This window comes from Molossus molossus, unplaced genomic scaffold (assembly GCF_014108415.1).
Source record: "Molossus molossus isolate mMolMol1 unplaced genomic scaffold, mMolMol1.p scaffold_m16_p_9, whole genome shotgun sequence".
Lineage (NCBI taxonomy): Eukaryota > Metazoa > Chordata > Mammalia > Chiroptera > Molossidae > Molossus > Molossus molossus.
This window is the reverse complement of record NW_023425403.1, coordinates 69,948,142-69,970,879: the sequence shown is the minus strand read 5'-3', so window position 1 is coordinate 69,970,879 and position 22,738 is coordinate 69,948,142. Positions and strand designations below refer to the sequence as shown.

General features: G+C 36.4%; 1 protein-coding gene across 2 annotated transcripts in view; it reads right to left on the bottom strand.

Moving 5' to 3' along the window:
• The window catches only part of KLHL1 (kelch like family member 1), a 370,204-nt gene that overhangs the window by 134,243 nt on the left and 213,223 nt on the right, over positions 1 to 22,738 (bottom strand). For both annotated transcript variants that reach the window (XM_036250226.1, XM_036250227.1), the window contains one exon: positions 9,193 to 9,405. In XM_036250226.1, coding sequence (XP_036106119.1) covers positions 9,193 to 9,405 — 213 coding nt within the window. The remainder of the gene's footprint in view (positions 1 to 9,192; positions 9,406 to 22,738) is intronic.

Below are 22,738 nucleotides of genomic sequence, written 5' to 3'. Positions count from 1 at the left end.
TATCATTCAAAACAGAAGGTCAAATAAAGACCTTCCCAGACAAAAAAAAAAAAAAAAGTCTAAGGGATTATATTAGCACCAAACTGGCACTGCAAGAAATATTAAGAGACTGCTGTAATCAGTAGAAGAAATAAGAAGAAAAATATAGCCACAATAAACAAAAGTGGCAATAAATAAGTACATATCAATAATAACCTTAAATGTAAATTAATTAAATGCTCAGATCAAAAGAGAGAGTAGCTGATTGGATAACAAAGCATGACTCATATATAGGTGGTTAAAAGAGACCCACCTCACATCAAAAGACTCATAAAGGTTGAAAGTGAAGGGATGGAAAAAAAATTTTCCAAGCAAACGGAAAGGACAAAAAAGCTGGGGTAGCAATACTCAAATCTGATAAAAATAGACTTCAAAACGAAGGCCATAACTACAAACAATGAAGGCCATTACATAATATTGAAAGGATCTATCCAACAGGAAGATGAAACCTTGTTAAACATATATGCACCCAACATAGGAGCACCATAATATATTTAAAAACTTCTGGAGGACATCAAAGTAGAAACTGACAGCAATACAATTATAGCAGGGGATTTCAACACCCCACTGACATCACTGGATAGATCCTCTAGACAAAAAATTAACAAGAAAACAGAGACTCTAAATGAAGCACTAGACCAAATGGATTTAATAGATATCTACAGAGAATTAGAATTACACCCCAAAACTACAGAATACAGATTCTTCTCAAGTGCACATGGGACATTCTCAAAGACAGACCACATGTTAGGACACAAACTAAGTCTCTACAAGTTCAAGAAAATTTAAATTATATAAGCATCTTCTCAGATCTTGTTTTTTAATTGTTTTTTTCTTTTTGATTCTCTAATTGTGCAATTTTTTTTCTACCTTGTCTTCTAATCCACTGATCCGATCCTTGGCCTCCTCTACTCTGCTGGTTATTCCTCCCAATGTGTTCTTTATTCCTGTTATGTCAGTCTTCATTTCCAATTGGTTGGTTTTCAAAGCTTCTATATCTTTACTGATGCTGTTGGGCTTCCTCATGATTATCACTCTGAACTCACCTTCTGATACCTTACTCAATTCTCTTTCATTTATTTCATCTTCTGTCTAATTATCTTGTTCTTTCATTTGGGATTTGTTTCTTTGTTTCACCATTTTGGTCGTCTCAGTTGGTTTTGGAGCCTGCCAAATTTTTCCTGTGTGTGTTGGTGTTCCAGTGGTTGTGGCTCCTTCTACTGAGTTTGTGTGAGTGTGGCAGGACCCATGTTAAACACCACTGTCAAGTCTTACTTTCCTGGGTAGATGTGCAAGCCCAGGGAAGGGTCAGTTATCCTCTAGCTTTTTGCCTGGAGGCTATTAGTCTCAGTCACTTGATGTGACTTGGGTTGTAGCCCTCAACTGAATGAAAAAAATCCCTCAGGTGTTCAGGGTAAGAGGATTTCCAGAGGGTGGGCAGATGCTTGCTGACTGTTAATGAGCCTCAATTTGCATTTCTCTCATCTGGCTGGGTGGTGTTAAATTCTGAGGGAGGGGCTGTTGCTTCTCACTGGGGCTCTGGGAAGGGGCCCTTTGAGCAAGACGGCTACTGTCCCGTGTGGGAGTGACTCAGCAAAAAACTCCCACTGCTGTCCCAGCTCTCCAAGCTCCCGAGTCTCTCCACAGAGTTCCTAAACCAGGCTGCCTTCCACCTCTGCTGGAGCCCAAGGTGAGTGGCTGCAGCTAATTTAGTGCTCTGTCCTGGGCCCCTGGGCTGTGGAGCCGGCTTTGGACTTTAACCTGGAGGGAGCTGCTCACAGTTAAAACTGTCTGTGGGCTCCCAGCCCACCCTTTCATGCCTCCACAGTTCCTACCAGGCTGGATTTCATGTCTGCTCTCTGACCGTTGTTATATGGGTCCTCTCCAGCTGCTTTTCTGTTTTTTTTGTGTTTTTTTTTCCCTGACAATTTGTCTTTATTTTAGTTGTAATATCAGTTTGGTCCTGTGAGATGGTTTGTGTAGTTCCCATTTACTCTGCCGCCATTTTTTTGTAGAGCCTTTGCTCACAATTCTAGACAAATCAGATATCAACAGCTAGTTAAAAGAGATGAAGCTAAAATGCTTAAGACCAAGCATAAACTTTTCATTTGTTGATTCAGCAAATACTTATTGAGTACTGATTATGCTAGGAAGTTTGTGAAAAAGACCTCCAAGTCTGGTTTTCCAAAACATATAATTATGAGGAAAGAGATGAAAACAAGCTACATCTAAGCAAGAAAATTGTAGGTAAAAGTGCTAAGGATGGGATGCATTTAAGATGAGACATATCTAATAAGAAAAGACGGGGTTCTGGCTAGTGTCTCCCAGTGGTGAGAACATTGGCTTACACTCTGAAGGGTCTCAGGTTTGAGTCCCTGTCAGGGTGCATGTGGGAGCCAGCCGATTGATATGTCTCTCTCACATTGATGTTTCTCTTTCTTTCCCTCCCTCACTTCCTACCACTCTCTCTACAAAATAAAAATAAAAATAAATAAAACAAAGAAATAAATATTCTTGAGTAAGGATTAACAAAAAAAGAATAAGGCAGAGAGAAATTTGGTCATGCTATGGTCCTCCTAAGTGGTGGAGGACCAGAAAAGGAGGGTGGTAGGCAGTTCTAGCCAAGAAATAGGAGTGTGTAATCACTGACATTGTTTAGAATTGCCTAGGCATAGTAAAAATAAGAGCAGACTGAATTTTGGTTGTTTTCTTATTGTCTTTAATTACCTATAAGCTGTGCCTCCCTCTTCATTGCTTGCCCCTGAGAAAATTGCTCCTATAAACCCTACTATCTTCTCTTGGCATGCCTCTGTTTCTAGTCCCCAGAGTCAGCTATTACAAATGTACTATAGAAGAAATAAAATTGAATTGCTTAAAAAACAGAAGGAAAAAAAAAATCAGTGTGCCTGTACAATCCTGAGAACTGATAGAAAATGAGATCAGAGGAGTAGTCATGGGAGAGTTAAGGTAGGGCCTTATAAGACAGGGATATTGAGATTACATCCTAAGTGCATACCTCTTAAGTCTGAGATAAATTGATTCATACTGGTTGCTAGATAGAAATCATCGCAGTGGTTAAGCATAACAGCTAGAATAATAGCTATTTCAACGGTGCAGAAGAAAGATGCTGCTGGCTTGTTCTAGGATGTGCGTGTAGAGATGTTAATTAAAAAATTCAAGGTACAGTTTGGAGAGCAGTCAAAAAGACTTCCAAAGAAATGAATGTTAAAAGCAAGACAACGTGGAGAATTTAAAATGGTTCTAGGATTCTGGCCTGAGCAACTAGATAATTGGTAATGAGATTTACTGAAATGAGGGGAAAGAGCCTTGGGACTTTGAAATCCTCCATTTTGGACATGGGAAGTTTTAAATAGCTATTGAATATCCAACTGGAGATGTCATGTAGCTAATTGGTATTTGAATCTATCATTCAAGAAAAGTTTGGGGCTAGAGATATAAATGCAGAATTTGTAATTCACTCCCATATAGTAAAAGCATAGAAATAAATGTCAAACTCTATGCAGAAAAAATGGTGTCCTGGCTACTGCAACATTACAGAATAGAAATAATTAGCAATGACAACTGAGTAAAAGCAGCCAGACCAATTGTGTCAAATGCTGCTGAGAAGCCAAGATGAAAACAAGTGAGATGGGGGAAATGACAGCATGGAGGACTTTGCTGACCATTATTAGTTCAAAGGACTGACTATAGTGGGTTAAAGAGATAATGATGAATTAACAGATTTAATAACTATAAACAATAACTATATATTACTGGGGAAAAAAGAGATAATTGGAGCAGTTTGTTTGTTTTAATATGCCTAACACAACACATCTTTTTAAGTTAATTTGAATAATCCAATATGAAATGAAATTGATAATGTAAATATGGCAAGGGTCACTGCAGTGGAGAAATTTTACTGTCAAGACAGATGTGCTACAAACCACAAGCAGTGGGATCAGTCAGGCCTTGATCAAAGCAGACACCAGCTATGCTGCAGCAAAAATAAGGCACTCGATTAGGTTTCAACTTCTCTACTCTCTTTACTGGACCACAGAGAGTATGTGTATATGTACACATTTATAAATGTGCATATCATTATTTTTTTACATTAATATCCTGTTGACTTAAAATCTGTTGAAATAAACAGCTTGTGTGTTTTTTTAATGTTATAACTTGAACTTTGAACATCATATTGGGTTATATAGTCATGAATCTAAATAGTATTTAAGATGGACACAGACAAGAGTGTGTGCGGGGAGCAGGAGCAGGGAGGGAGGTGGCAATGGGGGGAAAAGGAGGTACACCTATTATACTTTCAACAATAAAGATAAAAATAAATAAGTAGTATTTAAGAGAGATTTTTTAAGATTTTAGAAGCATATATTGACTATAAATTTATGTTTTAAAGCTAGTGTTTAAAGGTTTCTTTAGAGAAGAGTACACTTATTCCACAATTATTTAAAAAACTCTTACAGTCTAGTTTTGTGGAGAAGACCATCTCTTTGATGATGGCCTGGTATTAATCAATAATTAATCAGGCAGCAAGCAAATTGAGGAAAAGTCATTACAAAAAACAAAATGAAAAAGTAACAAAGACTGGTAATAGATTGTGCTAATGTTTGATGAATTGTTTTTCCCATATTCATTTGTAAGGGTTATGAAATGCCCATCAGCAGATGAGTGGATAAAACAGCTAAGGTACATTTACACAATGAAATGCTATTCAGCTGTAAAAAGGAAAAAAGTTTACCCTTTGCGGCAGCAGGGATGGACCTAGAGAGCATTATGCTAAGTGAAATAAGCCAGTCAAAAAAAAAGACAAGTACCATATGATTCTACTCATATGTGCAGTCAGATAAACAAAAGAAACAAACAAGCAAAATACAAATAAACTCATAGAGAACAGATGACAGTTTTCAGAGGGGAGGGAGGTTATGGGACTGGGTAAAAAAGGTAAAGGAGTTAAAGAAATAAAACACACAAAAAAAATATCATAGACACAGACAACAGTTTGGTGATTACCAGAGAAAAGGGGGTAGAAGAGGTTATGGGAGCATAACAGGTGATGGAAGGAGACTTGGTTTGTGGTGGTGAACACACAATACAATATATAGATGATGTATTATAGAACTGTACACCTGAAATCTATATAATTTTATTACCCAATGTCGCCCCAATAAATTCAATAAAAAGAAAAATTAATAAATAACAAACTAATAAATAAATATGTACCTATAAATGAACAACGAAGTCCGGATGGCAGCACATCTAGATATGACATGAATTACGGAATATTTTAAACAACAGTGTTGAACTTTACTACTCGGAAAAAAAGATAGATGCTTTTCAACATATGAATGCTCACTTGCAATGTACCTGGTCAGTCACCCAAGAGCCCTGATAGAGATATACAGCAAGATAAATGTTATTTTCATGCTTGCTAACACAGCATCCAATCTGCAGTCAATGGATCAGGAATAATTTTTTGACTTTCAAGTTTTATTGTTAAAAAACATTTTGTAAGGTTATAGATTGTGATTCCTTTGGAGCTGGGCAAAACAAATGAAAACCTTCTGTAAAGGATTCACCATTCTAGATGCTATTAAAAACACTTGTGATTGAGAAAAGAGCTCCAAATATCAACATTAACAGGAGTTTGGAAGTAGCTGATTCCAACCCTCATGGATAACTTTGAAGGGTTCATTAATTCAGTAGAGAAAGTCTTGTTGAAAATGTTAAGAGAAATAGAAGTGGAGTCTAAAGATGTGACTTAATTGCTACAATCTCATGAAAAAACTTTCACGGATGAACAGTTGCTTCTTATGGTTGAGGAAAGAAAGCAGCTTCTTGAGATAGAATCTACAGCTTGTGAAGATGCTATGAAGATTGTTGAAATGACAACAAAGAATTTAAAGTAGTATATAGGCTTAGTTGGTAAATCAGTAGCAGCAGAGTATGGGAGAATTGACTCCAGTTTTGAAAGAAGTTCTACTGTGGGTAAAATGCTATTGATAACTCGGTGTTTTGCATACTCACAAGTGTAACCTGACTCTTGCCCCACCCTGTGTAAACAGGGTAAAACCGGAGCTGTGCAACTTGGTAGAAAGCACGCTATCACCCTGTTTCTCAACTAGCTCATTGTCGAATGGTAATGATCACATTTGATACAGAAAGACGTTATAGAAATTAAATGGGATGAAATATATGTTGTCTGTTTTGTAGCTAATATAATAAATAAGTGCACATTAGTCCCTGTTCTTCTGCTCTTCTTTCTTTTCCAGTTTTTTATGGGAACCTTCAAAATTGCCATTTTCAGGACATTTTTATGATCTTCTGGTTTAGAGAGCAAACAGGTAAAGCAACATAAAATCACAGAACAGTCTCTGTGTGTGTGCTCATATCCGGCCAGCCAGATTTGCAGAAAAACGGAATTTTCCACGGGCTCTATGACCTTTGAAAAACCTCTTTGAACCTGTTTTTCCCTCTGTACAACATAATTAATAATCCTTACCTTGCAGCTGTGTTTTCAAGATTAGAAATGTTGTGTGGAAAATACCCATAATGACAAGCAATTCGTTAATGTTAGTTATGGAAGCAGTAGCTCCACTAATACCCAAGGACATTTTATGAAAAGAAAATGTTTTGCTTTTTCCTCCTGTACATTTGTTGTTTGAAAGCATATATAAAGTATGTTTGTAATGACCCCGATTTGAGAAATAAGGAATGAAGAATTGACTGCATGCTATGTTTATGCTGTCTGAAAATTGTACGAGTGAACTTAAAAGCCTTACTAGTTACACCAAAGCAAAGAAATATTTTATTTTCTAATGGTAACAAATATATTGTACTAAGAAAGATATTGCAGCTGAACCACTAAGAATGAAAACCCCATGTGTAATGCGTAGCCTGAGCAACAAATAAGCCAGTAATTCATGTTGTTCTGATGCAACAGTTTGAATGAGATGGACAGGTAGGAACATCTCTCCCTTTGGATGACCAAAGAGTGGGGAAGGTGATAAAGGAAAGGCATATCATGAAAAGATGGAGCCCTGGCTACATCCTGGGCCTCCTCTGGTATGTATCCTACCATTTATGAAGATTTTTGAGCCCCAGTTACTGCTAGCTCCTCACATTTCAACAAACTGAGGTCAATTTTCACAGCATCTATCATTGGATAATGGCTATCTACTACTAGTTATTGGCTAATAGTTATCATTGACCATTTCTATCGTGAGAGAGAATGCCCTGGCTCTGACTATATCTGGCATCAGAACCTAGAGTGGAAGATACAGAAAAATCCAGTGCCTGGCTCCACAGTTTATTCTTTGTTCAGTTACATAAATGCACGTCTTCCTTCCTTTTGTAAAAGAAGCTCACGTGTTTTGTTTAGGCAGGCCTGGCAGACATTCTTTCTCTCTGCTTTCACTCCGTTATTCATTTCAGGAGCCAAATGAAACACAATGATTACTTTCATTATAAAGCTCCATTTGTCTTCTCAGTAACTGTACAGTGGTGCTTTCTTAAACTTTCCATATTTTCAAAACATGACAATACTTCTCAGTTCTTCCCTCGTTATTAATACGTCAGGCTTGCCTGTCATACTTTCCCGATGTCCTCATTCCATCTTTCATTCTTAGTAATACATGGATTAGAAGTGTTGATGGTGGTTTAGATGCAAATAAAGGACAAGGTGCTGTTATAGGTCCCCATATTCCCTATGTATAATGTATGCATGCAATTTTATCTATCATTCCAGACGTAAGAACTACCTTCATGCTTATTTCTGGATAGCCTGAGAAACCAGAACCCCCAAGTTAATATCCTGGGCATAGATAATTATGTAACATTTTTAGCTAGTTTTTAGATGTAAGATTCAAAATCAGAGAAAAAAGTTATTCTTCTCACAAGTAGAGTGAATTAGGTGTTCTTATCAAATCACCTGTGTACAACACCAATAAAAGGAGAGAGTTGGTTTTCTTGGTGTCTGGAGTCTCCTTAGCCCCAATTTTAAGACTCCATAATGCCAATTGCTTAAATGCTGTTACTTCATAACTCTCTACTGTTCAGCAATATGTCTTATTTATCTCTTTACTTGAGACTTGAAATCTCATGCATTGAGCCTTTAAAAAATGCCATATGATAGTATTTACATCAGAGAATGATTATATTAGTACATCTTAGAATAGATAAATGATAGATAGATGATAGATAGATAGATAGATAGATAGATAGATAGATAGATAGATAATAGATAGAGATCAATCCTCAAAACAGCAAAGCAGGAAATTAGTAACTGCAATGTTTTAAAATCTTCTAGATACTGTATTGAGATTAGGTACTTTACGTGTATTATGTAATTTGATCCTTACAAAACTTTCATGTGGTAGTACATTTTATTTTACACGTGAAAAAATTAGGTATCAGAGAAGTTAAGTACTATTCTCATGTCATATGAACATGAATGAATAAGTGGCAGAGATAGGATTCAGATTCATGAGCCATCACCCATCATTTTTCCACCACCAAACTTACCTTTAAAAGAGTATTTGATTAAAACTAAAAAAAAAAAAAAAAAAGGAAAGAAATAATAATAAATGGGTTGTGATATTCTTGAATAAATGAACAAGTGTAAAAAAAATGGTAATAAATCTTAGTTTGGAAAATGACTGGGCCCTGGCCAGTTTTCAACAGTTAGACTATCGGCCTGTGGACCAAAGAGTCCCAGGTTCAATTCCAGCCAGAGGGTATATACCTCAGTTGCAGTTCATCCCCAGCCCTGGTTAGGGCCGTGCGGGTGACAACCAATCAGTGTGTCTCTCTCACATTGATGTTTCTCTCTCTCTCCCTCCCTCACACCCTGTCTGAAAGATAAATGTAAAAATATCCTTAGGTGAGGATTAAAAAAAAAAAATGGTTGGACCTTGTGCCTTCAAATGTGTATGTGTGTGTGTGTGTGTGTGTGTGTGTGTGTAGTGTATGTTTACATATGTCATAATACATATTTATTGAACATTATTATATTCCATAATGCTTTATGAATATATTTTTTTACTTTTTAAAGTTATTTTTATTGTTTTTTTAACGATGGAATGTTACTTGTAATATAGGATTTTCAGTACATTGTAGCTATTAAAACAGCATCACAATTACCTGTGGCGGAAGCAGTGGCAGTCTTATAAAGGCAAGAAGCATGCTCAAGTCACTGCATCTCCGCTGCATGTCATATTTGACCCACATCATCAACGCATGGAAGATGGTTTCTTCATCAGGAACATTTACATCATCACTGGCCAGGAGTTTATGGAGCTCCTCAGCTGGAAGCAGTAAAAACTCCTGGTTTCTCATCACTTCCATTATGTGTTCCTGCAGGGAGAAAAGACCTTGGCATAAATTTGGTTTCACTTTTATTTAGCTAGCAAAGCATTTCAGAACAAAATGAGAAAAGTAGTCAGTAACCTTTGTTCTTATTATAACATAATCCTTGAGATTTAATCCTTCAGAAACCAGAAGCTGTTGAGATGAAAGCATTGTAATTGTAATTGAAGTGTAAATGTAACCAAGACAGCACAAATCTTGTAATAACTGGGGGATTATAATGTTGAGCACTGTTATGCAGGCAGAGTGTGTACTAAGTGATTAAAAGTTTCAGTTTCAAGTGGACTGCTATGTACAATTTGGCGACTATGAAAAGAGTAGCATTTCATGTTTTTTAAAGCTTGGCTACATATGAATCAAGAAGTGGGAATATAATTAAAGAAATAACACAAACAACACCTCCCTGTAAATTCCGAAGGGGAAAAAACAGGACAGATGATCCATGGAAGTCACAAAATTTCAAAGGTTCCGTACTTCTGTTGTCTTTTATACTTCCCTCTTCTCATGACAATGTATCTATCTGTCTTAACTCAGATTCACATTAATTTTCTTCCAGATTGCTGCAATAACCTTCTGATTACTGTGCTTGACTCTATGCTTAGTTTCTCTACTATATCCTCCATAATAATGCTAAAATAATATTTCTAAAACATAAATTATCTCAGGGAATTCCTCTAAAGTTCTTGTGCGGTTTGGTTTCATTTGGTCTCCCCTCGTTTTGGGGTCGAACCTCTTGGTTAACACACTGGTTGCTTGTGATCTCAACTCTTCCTCATTCTAAGACGTCATTTTCTACCTTATTTGCATTCCAGTCACAAAAATTACTCTTCTTTCCTTGTTTGACATGTCTCTCCTCACTTAATCTATTGCTTAAAATTATTTTATTGACTTTGTTTTCCTAGTTTCTGTCATTATTTTAAGACTCTGTTCACTGTGCTCACTCCCATTGGATCTGGTCACCCCATCCACGATACACATGCCCAGTATGTGGTATTTATATACCCAAGACAACAGTTACCCAACTGCAACCTCCATTTTCGTGCATTTGTGGGCCTTATCACAACCTTTAAGCTCTTTGAGACAAAAACCCGACAACATAACAGGAGAACAGTACATATTTATTGAATAGATGTATTTCTCATTTTTATAGAAAAAAATAACATTTTGGAAACAGTTCAGAACAGAGGAATGTTTTTCAAACACATTTAGAAAATTACTTGTTGGATGGGAAAATGGAAGCAGAGTGAATGGAAGTTGCACAGACAATCTCCTCCAAACAGGAATTACAACTAAAATAAAAACAAATCCTCAGGAAAAAGGAACAGAAAAGCAGTAGGACAGGACCATATAACCAGGGACATTGGTAGGATCTGCGGAGGCACGAGAGGGTGGCAGGCTGGGAGCCCACAGACACCAGCAATCTTAGCTGTGAGCAACACCCTTGAGGAATAAAGACCAAGCCCTCTTCACAGCACAGAGAGCCCAAACAGGGTGCTAAAATAGCCACAGCCGCTCGCCTGGGACTCTGAAATAGGGAGGGCAGACTGGGCTGGAACTCCATGGGGACACCCGGGATTTGGAGGGCACTCACAGTTTTTGCTGAGTTGCGACCACAAAGGACAGTGGCTAGTGTGCTCCATCCCAAAGCTGTGGGGAAAAGCAGCAGCCCCCCCACCCCTCAAAGATTCAACCTTTCCCAGGTGAGACAAAGAAATGAATTGAGGCTCATTGATAACCAGCATCAATTCCACCCTCTGGAAATCTTCTTATGCAGAAAACCAGGGCTACATTCCAAGGCACTGAGTAACTGAGACTACTAGCCTCCAGGAAAAAGCTAGAGGATAACTAAACCTTTCCTGGGCTTGCAAAACTACTCAGGAAAGTAAGATTGACAGTGGTGTTTAATGTGGGCCCACCCTGGCTCATCCAAACCCAGTAGAAGGAGCCACAAACACCAGAACACCAACACCCACAGGGAAAATTGGCAGTCTCCAAAACACATTGAGATAGCCAAAATGGTGAAACAACAAAACAAATCCCAAATGAAAGAATAAGAGAAATCTATCAAAGATGAGATCAATGAAATGCAGTTAAGCAAATTATCAGAGGTGGAGTTCAGAGCCATGATCTTGAGGAAGCTCAACAGCATGAGTAAGGACATCAGCACCATGAGTAAAGATACAGAAACAATGAAAACCAAACAAGTGGAAATGAAGAATGACATAGCAGAAATTAAAAACATTGGAAGTACTAACCAGCAGAGTAGAGGAAGCTGAGGACTGGATCGGTGAATTAGACGACAGGGTAGAAAAAATCAACCAAGCAGAAAACCAAAAGGAAAAAAACAATTAAAAAACAGGAAGATAGCTTAGGAGAACTGTGGGACAACTGAAAACGTAATAACATTCACATCATAGGAGTCCCCAAAGAAGAAGAAAATGGGCAAGGGAAAGAGAATATATTTGAAGAAATAATGACAGAAAATGTTCCTAACTTGGTGAAGGAAGAGGCATTCAAGTTCAAGAAGCACAGAGAGCCCCAAGTAAGAAGAACCCAAACAGTCCCACACCAAGACACATAGTAATTAAAATGCCAAAAATTAAAGACAAAGAGAGAATCCTAAAGGCAGCAAGAGATAAGCAACAGGTTACCTACAAAGAAAACCCTGTAAGGCTCTCAGCTGAATCCTAAGGAGAAATACTATAGGCCAGAAGGGAGTGACATGAAGTAATCAAGGTCATGGAAAACAAGGATTTGAATCCAAGACTACTCTTTCCAGCAAGGCTATCATTCATGATAGAAGGTCAAATAAAAGGTTTTCCAGAAGAAAAAAAAAAAGGCTAAGGGAATATATTAACACCAAACCAGCAATGCAAGATATGCTAAAAGAACTGCTGTAATTAGTAGAAGAAACAGAAAAAAAGATATGACCACAACAAAGAAAAATGACAATAAATATGTACATATCAATTATCACTGTAAATGTGAATTAACAAGGAAACACAGACTCTAAATGATATCTACAGAGAATTACACCCCAAAACTGCATAATTCAAGTTCTTCTCAAGTACACATGGAACACTCTCAAAGATAGACTACATGTTAGGGCACAAACAAAGTCTCTACAAGTTTAACGAGATTGAAATCATAGCAAGCATCTTCTCAGATCACAATGGCATGCAACTAGAAATCAACTGCAATAAGAACAAGCAAAGATATTTGAAAATATAGAGGCTAAATAGCATATTATTGAACAATGAATGGGTTATCATGGAGATCAAGGTAGAAATTGAAAAATTCCTAGAAACCAATGAAAATAAATACACAACAACACAAAATCCATGGAATGCTGTGAAAACAGTTCTGAGAGGGAAGTTCATAGCACTACAGGCCTACCTCAAAAAACAAGCAAAATTTCTAAGACTATCTAACCTCACAACTTAAAGAACTAGAAAGCAAACAAAAAGAAAACCTTAGAGCAAGTAGAAGAAAGGAAATATTAAAGATCAGAGCAGAAATAAATGACATGGAGACCAAAGAAAACAATTGAAATGATCAATGAAACAAAGAGCTGGTTCTTTGAAAAGATAAACAAGACTGATGAACCCTTAGCTAGACTCACCAAGTCACAAAGAGAGAGAACCCAAATATACAAAATCAGAAATGAAAGAGGAGAAATAACAACTGACAGCAATATATCAAAAAAATTATTCACCATGACCAAGTGAGATTCATCCCAGGGATGCAAGGTACAGTATTCGCAAATCAATAAATGTGATACACCACATAAACAAAATGAAAGATAAAAATTATATGATCATATCAATAGATGCTGAAAAAGCATTTGAACAAATCCAACACATTTCTTATAAAAACGCTCAGCAATCTGGGAATAGAGGGATCATATCTCGACATAATAAAGGCCATATATGAAAGACCTATAGCCAATATCATACTCAATGGGCAAAAACTTAAGAATAGGAACAAGGCAAGGATGCCCACTTTCACCACTCTTATTTAACATACTACTGGAAGTCTTAGCCACAGCAATCAGACAGGAAGAAAAAATAAAAGGGATCCAAATTGGAAAGGAGTAAGTAAAATTGTCATTATTCGCTGATGACATGATACTATACGTAAAAAACCCCAAAGACTCCATCAAAAATTTACTAGACTTAATAAATGATTTTGGCAAAGTAGCAGGATACAAAATTAACATCCAGAAACCATTGACATTCTTATACACCAATGATGAACTCACAGAAAGAGAAACTAAAAAAACAATCCCATTTTCCATCTTGGCAAAAAATTAAGATACCTAGGAATAAACTTAACCAAAGAAATAAAGAACCTATTTGCTGAAAACTGCAGATCATTGAAAAAAGAAATAGAGGAAGATATAAAAAAGTGGAAGCACATACCTTGTTCATGACTTGGGAGAATTAACATCATTAAAATGTCCATAGTACCCAAAGCAATCTATAGATTCAATGCAATCCCCATCAAAATACCAATGACATATTTCACAGAACTAGAAAAAATACTTCAAAAGTTCATATGAATCCCAAAAAGACCCCAAATAGCCACAGCAATCTTGAAAAAAAAAAAAGAACAAAGTTGGAGGGATCACATTACCAGATTTCAGGTTATACTACAAAGCCACTGTAATCAAAACAGCCTGGTACTGCCACAAGAATAAGCAGATGGACAAATGGAACAGAATAGAGAACCCAGAAATGGACCCAAGACAATATGCTCAATTAATATTTGACAAAGGTGGCAAGAGCATACAGTGGAGTAAAGACAGCCTCTTTAATAAATGGTGTTGGGAAAAATGGACAGCCACATGCAAAAAAATGAAACTAGAGCATCAACTTACACCCTACACAAGAATAAACTCAAAATGGATAAAAGACTTAAATGTGACTCATGGATACATAAAAATCCTAGAAGAAACTGTAGGCAACAAAATTTCAGACATTAGACACAGCAGAATTTTCACTGGTACATCACTGAAGGCAACAGAAAAAAAGAAGAAAATGAACACATGGGACTATATCAAACTCAAAAGCTTCTGCACAGCAAAAGAAACAACCACCAAAATGGAAAAGCAACACACTGTATGGGAGAGCATAATTGCCAATGATACATCAGATAAGGGGTTAATTTCCAAAATATATAGAGTACTCATACAACTGAACAAAAGGAAGACAAATAACTCAATTTAAAAATGGGCAGAGGAACCAAATAGACACCTCTCCAAATAGGACATACAAATGGCCAAGAGACATATAAAGAAATGCTCAACATCACTAATCATCAGAGACATGCAAATTAAAACAACAATGAGGTATCACCTCACACCTGTCAGAATGGCCGCCATCAACAAATCATCAAACAACAAGTGTTGACGAGGGTGTGGAGAAAAGGGGACTCTAGTACACTGCTGGTCGGAATGCAGACTGGTGCAGCCACTATGGAAAACAATATGATGTTACCTCAAAAAATTAGAAATTGCACTGCCATTTGAACCAGTGATCCCACTTTTAGAAATGTACCCTAAGAAGTCTGAAACACCAATGTTCATAGCTGCACTATTTACAATAGCCAAGATCTGGCAACAGCCCAAGTGTCCATCAGTAGACGAATGGTTAAAAAAGTGGTGGTACATATACACAATGGAGTACTTTGCAGCGGTAAGAAAGAAAGATCTCTTATCCTTTGAGATGACATGGAGGGACCTGGAAAGTATTATCCTAAGCAAAACAAGCCTAGCAGAAAAAGACAAATACCACATGATCTCACTTATTTTTGGAATATAATGAACATAACAGTGTGAGGAATGGGGTTTTCCCAGAGACATGAAGTGGGGTACAGACTGACAATCCCCAGATGGGGGGGTATGGGGCGAGATAAACCACAGAACTTATATGCATGTATGCATGAACAATGGACATGGACAACAAAGCTGGGGACAGGGCAGGGAGGGAGAGGGAGGTGGGAATCAGTGGGGAGAAAAGGAGAAACATCTGTAACAAAAATAAATTAATTAATTAAAAAAAAAATTACTTGTCGAAAAGACTGTCTTACATTTTAGCAGAAAGGCCTTTTTTGCTGAGGTATTGATAGAGAAAACAGAGATCTGATTTGCCTTATCTGTTGTACTCTCTGAGACATCTCCAAGGAGGATATATCCATGTCTTCTCAATTTTAAAGCCACATTTGTGGTAAAAATCTCAATAGGGTGCTCATTTGGAATTAAAAATTGAAATAGAGGGATAGATTCTTTCAAGAAAGACATTGTGACTGCTAAAACAAAAGACCGCAAGTGCTCATTAATCTGCAGGTCAGAGCAGATTCAAACCTGTTTTCCTGAGAGACCTGACCCATGTCATAAGCATATCCCTGGAATAGAATCCCAGACTTGACATGCCTTCAGCTTTCACAAGACAATGTCAACTTTTATTTTTCTCAGGTCATCTGTCTTAGTTATTTCCATTTTCCTGGCATCACAAAATAGTTGATTTCCTGGGAATCGTTTTGTCTCCTGTGTTTCCTCTGTGGTTAATACAGCTCTGTGTAGATTACAGATGCCCGATACCTATTTACTGAATGAACCAATTAAGTGTTCTGAGATTTAGAGCCACCAAGTTTCTCTAAAGAGCCAGGAAGGTAAAGATGTTTTTGAAGAATCTTTGAAAGAAGTTTAGCCCAACTATTTTTTTCAGTTATTTAAAAATCTATGCCTCTATTAAACTACACACAGAATTGTATAGCTAGACCATCAGTACGTGATGAGGGGCACTATGAAAAGCAGTTCTGTGAAACTCAGTGGCGTCTATCATAAAGATATTGTTCAAGGCATATTTCATTATATTTTACAGTGTCCTTTTTATGGTGGCTCTTGGGGAAAATTTCCTTCAGGTTTTAGTAGCAGGAATAATTGCACTTCTCCTGAGTAAATTGGTTTGCTTTTATCATGGGTGTTGTAAATTATGAAATTGATCAGATTTCTTTTTTTTTTTACTTAGCCTCTAGAAAACTCAGAGTCCAACTGAAATGTATCTGATAAGAAGGCTATAGCCTTTTACAGTTTGATTTCTTTTCCAGACAGTTCCTATAATAGTTTTGTTTACTATCACCACAGCAGATTTTTTTCTCTTTTTTATTTGTGTGTCTAATTTACAATCGATTTTTATAATTTTTTTTGTATCTTTGTAAATTATACTTTGTAAATTAAATTAAATTTAATGTAAATTAAATCATTTGGAAACAAGTAATGTTGTTTGTAAAAACTGCTGTAAGTAAACTGGACATTAGGAGCTAGTATCAGATAAACTGGATCTCACAATTGTCTATCTATTATGCTGTTTATCATTTTTATATTTGGAGTACTGGAGTTCTCCTGGGCTTTTTTACTTTTCTCATCATATGTCCTTTTAATGATAACATGCCTAATAAGTATATATATTGCAAACTGGCTTCTGGAAATTGTTTTAGTTTCATCGTGTTTTATTCACAAAAGAAGAAAAATATCAATACACTCTAGTTTCTCCTGCTGGAACACTTAGCTAACTTGAAGCTTTCTGAGAACAATTAATGAAAGGCACAAAACTCGTTGGCCTGTTTACTTGCACAATACCTTTATTTTAAGTTTGTGCAGTTATCTAATTCTACGCAGACTTATAGAAATCCTAATGTATGATCCCAGATTATTGCAGTGAGGAGAAAGCAAGGATTTAGCATTAAAAAACGTATGACGCATGTGATATCTATAAAATGTGCAGTGCCTTGAAAATGACTGTCATCAATTCTGTTAAAAAAAAAGTTATTTTCAAATGAACCTAGAATATTAGATAGGGGTATAAATTAGAAAATGGAAAATGTCAAGACATGTATTCTAAGCAGAGGAACCATATAAACAAAGACGGAATAGCAGATAATAAAGTACCATATTTGGTGTGTCAACTTGACTGAGAAGGAGCTCACAATCATTGTGGGAAATATCACTGAAAAGGTAATTTAGACCATATAATAGAATAAATGTATTCTCAATCTTGGACAGTCTCTCCATTAAATGGGAATATATATGTATAAATCTTTTGCACATGGATGAAAATTTGTTTTTAATTTTTAAAATTTTTTCTTTATTGATTGTTAGAGAGAGAGGAAGGGAGAAAGAGAGAGAGATAGAAACATTGATGAGAGAAAATATCAATTGGCCGCTTCCTGCATGCCCCCCACTGGGGATTTGGCCCACAACATGGTCACATGCCCTTACTGGGAATTGAACCGGCGATCTCTTGATGCATGGGTCCATGGTCAACCACTGAGCCACACCAGCCAGGCATGGTAGGAAATATTTATTATAAAGAATTAAAGATTCCACTACCTAAGACACAGTAATCCTTATTAATATCATAAATAAAGACTAAGTTCTACTATCTGCTTTTGCCACTTCATATTTTAAAGTAATTTTCTAACTATAAAAAACTTAAAGTTTTTTTTTTCTAAACAGAATTTTCTTATTTTTGTTTATTTTCTGAATTTGACATACACATGTTTCTTAATATTCATTTCCTCTGTCCCTTAATTCTATTACTGTTTTTCCTCATCTTGTTGGTAATATATCAATACAAAGTAATTACTTGAAATTCCATTAGAAATTCATTTTTTTGCATCGTTTTATAAGTGAGTTAGCAATTAATGGTAACATCAGATCAATATAAATAAACCTCTTCAATGATCATGTTTTACTTATTAAGTTTCAAATATAGAAATAAAATTTAGTAAAATATTTTATTAATGTTCAAATAACTTTAGCATAAATTTTAATGTTGTTTGCCTCATTAACAGCTGCTACCAAAGCAACACAGTATATACTATGATGGTTAACTCAAAGAAACCTTTCTGCTATAAAAGTCTACTGAGCTAAAACCTGTTGTCTCACAATCCTGCACACTGTGGCCAGCGGTGAGTTAGAGGAACCTCTCTCAATCACTGTTTAAGAATTATGGTAAGAAGGCTAATCTTTTGCAGAACACCGCAAAATCTCTGGTTTCTTGGAAATCAACAGAGGTCACGGGATTTATTTAATTGTTCATTTTAAAGAATATTAGTTGGAAAGATTCATTCTTAGAAGGTTCATACTTTTTTTTTTAATCTTCACCTGAGGATATTTTTTCTATTTATCATCAGATAGAGTGGGAGGGAGGGAGAGAGAAACATCGATGTGAGAGAGACACATCGACTGGTTGCCTCCCACATGACCCGATCAGGGTTAGGGATGAACCACAACTGAGGTCCATGCCCTTGACTGGAATCGAACCTGCAACTCATTGGTCTGTGGGCTGATGCTCTAATCGCTGAGCCAAACTGGCCCAGGCAGGAGGTTCATACTTTTTAAAAAACGAAAAACTGGAAGGTGAGCCAGAGAATTTGCCACATCCTCTAGTTGAGTTTTAAGTATGAAACGTAAAATTTTAGTCTAAAGTCACAGAATTATAAAATTATAATTTCTTTTTTTTTTTTTAATCCTCACCCGAGGACATTTTTCCATCTTTTGTACAGATAGAGTGGGAGGGAGAGAGAGGAAGAGAGAGAGAGAGAGAGAAACATCGACGTGAAAGGGACACATCGAGTGGCTGCCACCCGTACGACCAACCAGGACCGGGACAAACTGCAACCGAAGTACATGCCCTTAGCGGAAACCGAACCCGGGTCTCTCTGTACCGCAGGCCGACGCTCTAACCGCTGAGCCAAACCGGCCAGGGCTAAAATTATAATTTCTTAAGCATCCTTTGCAAGAAAAGTGTTCAGAGTTTCTGATATATGTGTGATTCTACTATTGTCAGGAGCAAGATTACCATATGCGTCTCTGAACTTCTACAGCCGGGTCTTTTTCACTACTTTGTGTACTGGGTTGAATAGTGGTTCCCAATATGCCATGGCCACTTCGAATCTCTGAATATAACCTTATTTGGAAATAGGGTCATTGCAGATGTAATCAGTGAAGCTAAGGGGGTACTGGATTAGAGTGTGCCCCAACCCAATGACTGGTGAAACATGGGGAGATACAGACTTACCATGAAGAGAAGACCGTTAAGACAGAGCAGACAGACGACAGAGGTCATGTGAAGGTGAAGGGATCAGAGGTAAAAGTCATCCTGCTACAAGCAAAGAATGCCAAGGATTTCCAGGAACCCCCAGAAGTCAAAAGGCAAGGAAGGATTCTCCCCTATGACTTCTAGTAAGAATCTGGCCCTGCTCACATCTTGGTTTCAGCCTCTTAGAACTGTAAGAGAACACATTTCTGTTGTTTAAAGCTACCCAGCTTTTGGTACTTTGTTATGATAACCCTAGAAAAATAATACATAACATAAGAGAAATTTTAAAATGGCTACGTTAAAACTGTCACATAAACCTAAGAAAGAATGGTAATTATTCCCAATATAGTCAATGATAATTTCTAGGTTCTTTATTTTATAGAATGGTGCCTTTAAGAAATATTAGGTTTCTCATGACGCAAAGGAATGTCAGGGACAGAAAAAAGTGGTCTATTTTTTTTTTTTTTTTTTTTTTTTTTAGTGATCTAAAGGATCAAACCCTCTTTAATATAGTTATATACATATTTTTTCTACTGCCTCTAGAATTTAAACTTTCTAAAAATGCAGGGTGAGGAGAGGAACCTCTCCCAGTAATCAAAGACTTCTGACAGTTACCTTCAAGTTGCTACATTAGCATATTGCTGTAAAGACTCCAACCCTTTCCAGTTCAAACCAATTTTCCTGAGCTTTTGATTATTTGCCTTGCCTGAATTTTTAATTCCTGTATCAAAATTGTTGCCTGAACCCTTGAACACTAGCTTAAAGTTCAAAGGGAACAGAGACTTGTTAAGGGAGAGTCACACCTTATTATTTTACATATGAGAATGCTGAGGCTCAGAGGGGCTTGAACACAGTCACATTGCTCGTCAGGATAAGGCGGGAATAGGGATACAGTCTCTCGTCCTGTTACCCTAACTGGGCTATGTAGTCTGCTAATTCTCTGCCCATCTAGTTTGGACTTACTGTCTTTCTTTGATTTCTGCAAGATGTCTGCACCTCGATTCTTGAGTGCTCACCTGGACCTGTTTCCATCTCTTTCTTGGGATATCTGGGTTCCATAAAGTGGCATCATAATTATAGAGAGTCGATAGATTATAATTGACTTGGAGAGTTGTCCAGGATTTAGATCCCAACCCTGCTACCTACTGGCTGTGTGATTTGGAAATTAGATTCCCTACCTGTAAATGGGAATAAAAACAGTATCTACCTTAAAACACTATTGGGAGGATTAAGTGTGAGGATTAAATTATATTCACTGTTCATAGAGAAGTATAAAAAAGATATACATTTAATGATGAAAGAGGAAAAAGTGGAGAATTCAGTGGAGTGCAAAGTATGAGAACGCAAGTGGAATAAAGAAAGTCGAGGGGGGAGTTTGAGTTAGGAGAGAAATACCTATTCCCTCTGGAATAACAATTCTCAAGACAGAGAGGTGTTTCTCATACAATCATAGACTTGGAGAGTGAAAAATGTCGATGTCATCTGGTTCAATTCTCGTATTATCTAGCAGGGTTATAAAATGGGAATTTCCACAACCTCACATAGTCTAAAATGGGAAACAATCTTTGAAGTCACTTAAGTTAATGTATACTTCAAATAGTCTTTCTGTGGAAGGCTCACCCAGTGATTGTTTTCTGTGTGGGGAAACCTCATACCCTCCAAGAAAGCTCTGTCAGAAAAAGGGTCCATTTCGAAGTAAAATCTGTCTTCTTATAATTTTCTTACATTAATTTCAGGGCAAATCTATTTTTATTCTATTCATCAGCTTTCCAAATATTGAAGGTTAATATGTTTTCTCCTTATACCATGTCTTTTAAAGGCTAAATAACTACCATTCTTTGACCTCTCGAAAGGATCTTAATCTTCAAAACAAAGAAGAATGCTGTAGAAGATACAATCTTTGCTGAATTCCCCCTAAATACTTGATTTTTCCCCTTTTTCTTTCAAAAATAAAACAAAAATAAACAAGCATTTTTACAGACTTTATGCTGTTTATTTACATAAAGCTTTTCATTCTTCCCCAAGGACATTTGCCAAATAAAGCCTGAAAGGCAAATAGAGAGCAAACACTGTATAAATACCTCATTGCTGTCATGTGTACATATCTATGTAATTAATATTATTCAGATACTGAAACAGGAAAAGAAGTGTTCAAAGGATTGTCATGTGCACCACATAGCAGTGTTTGTCTCTCCAGTTCTGTTATCAGTGCCTAGACAATGACTATGGAGTACAATTTCTTCATTATTTAAATTGTACGCCGTTCCCTTTCTTAATAATAGCAGTGCACAGTAAGGACCACATGTGTTTGGTCCACTGTAGAAAAACTACTTAGATCTAAACCTGCCAGAATAAAGTGACTAGCTGCTAGTTTTAATTCTTGACTACCTACTAAGTGTCGTCCCTTAATCGGCAGCAACGCTTTAAAAAAAAAATAGAGTATCAGTTTTAAAAAGCAGCATTTTCTAACCATTTTAAAATTCATTCAGTATCAGAAATACTTTGTGGGGGTCGTCTTTCAAGATTATTGTATGGGATGAAAGATAATTTTGTTACTTTAAGTTCCTTAAAAACATATCAGTCTATGACTGTTTTCTGACAAAATGTTGCTAAAGAGGTAAGAAGATTTAGAAATTATAGTGGAAATGAGTTTTTAGTAAAAAGGTTTGGAAAAACATTTCAATTCTAATAATTTCTAGTCATAATTTCCCAGATAAAGCCACTTAATTATTCTAAGGTATCATTTCCTCACCATGAAAATGGGATCTATAGCAACAACTAGCCTATAGACTTTTTTCTGATATGCTTTCAAGCACAATTGAGGCTAGAGAAAAAAAAAAAAAGATACTTAAACTTTACAATATTATGCAAAGCACATGCAATAATTTTCAGGGGTATTAACCCTTGAAAAAATTTGGTTTGCTTCTGATACTAGAGACATATCATACACAAGTTTTAATATGTGATACCAATGATTTGCTCATATAAAAGGAAGCATGTAGAAATCATATATAAACTTCACTACCGAGAAAAATAGCTGTCAGCTAATATTTCTACTTCCTTTTTAATTTTTTTTTTTTAGGTTTAACAGAAAAGTAATTAACTATTCTCAAACAAGTTCATTGCTTTGCAAATTGTGTAATACTATACATAAGTTATTAACCAGAGCAGTAGTATTGATTTTTATAATTATTAATATTAGGTACATTAACTCC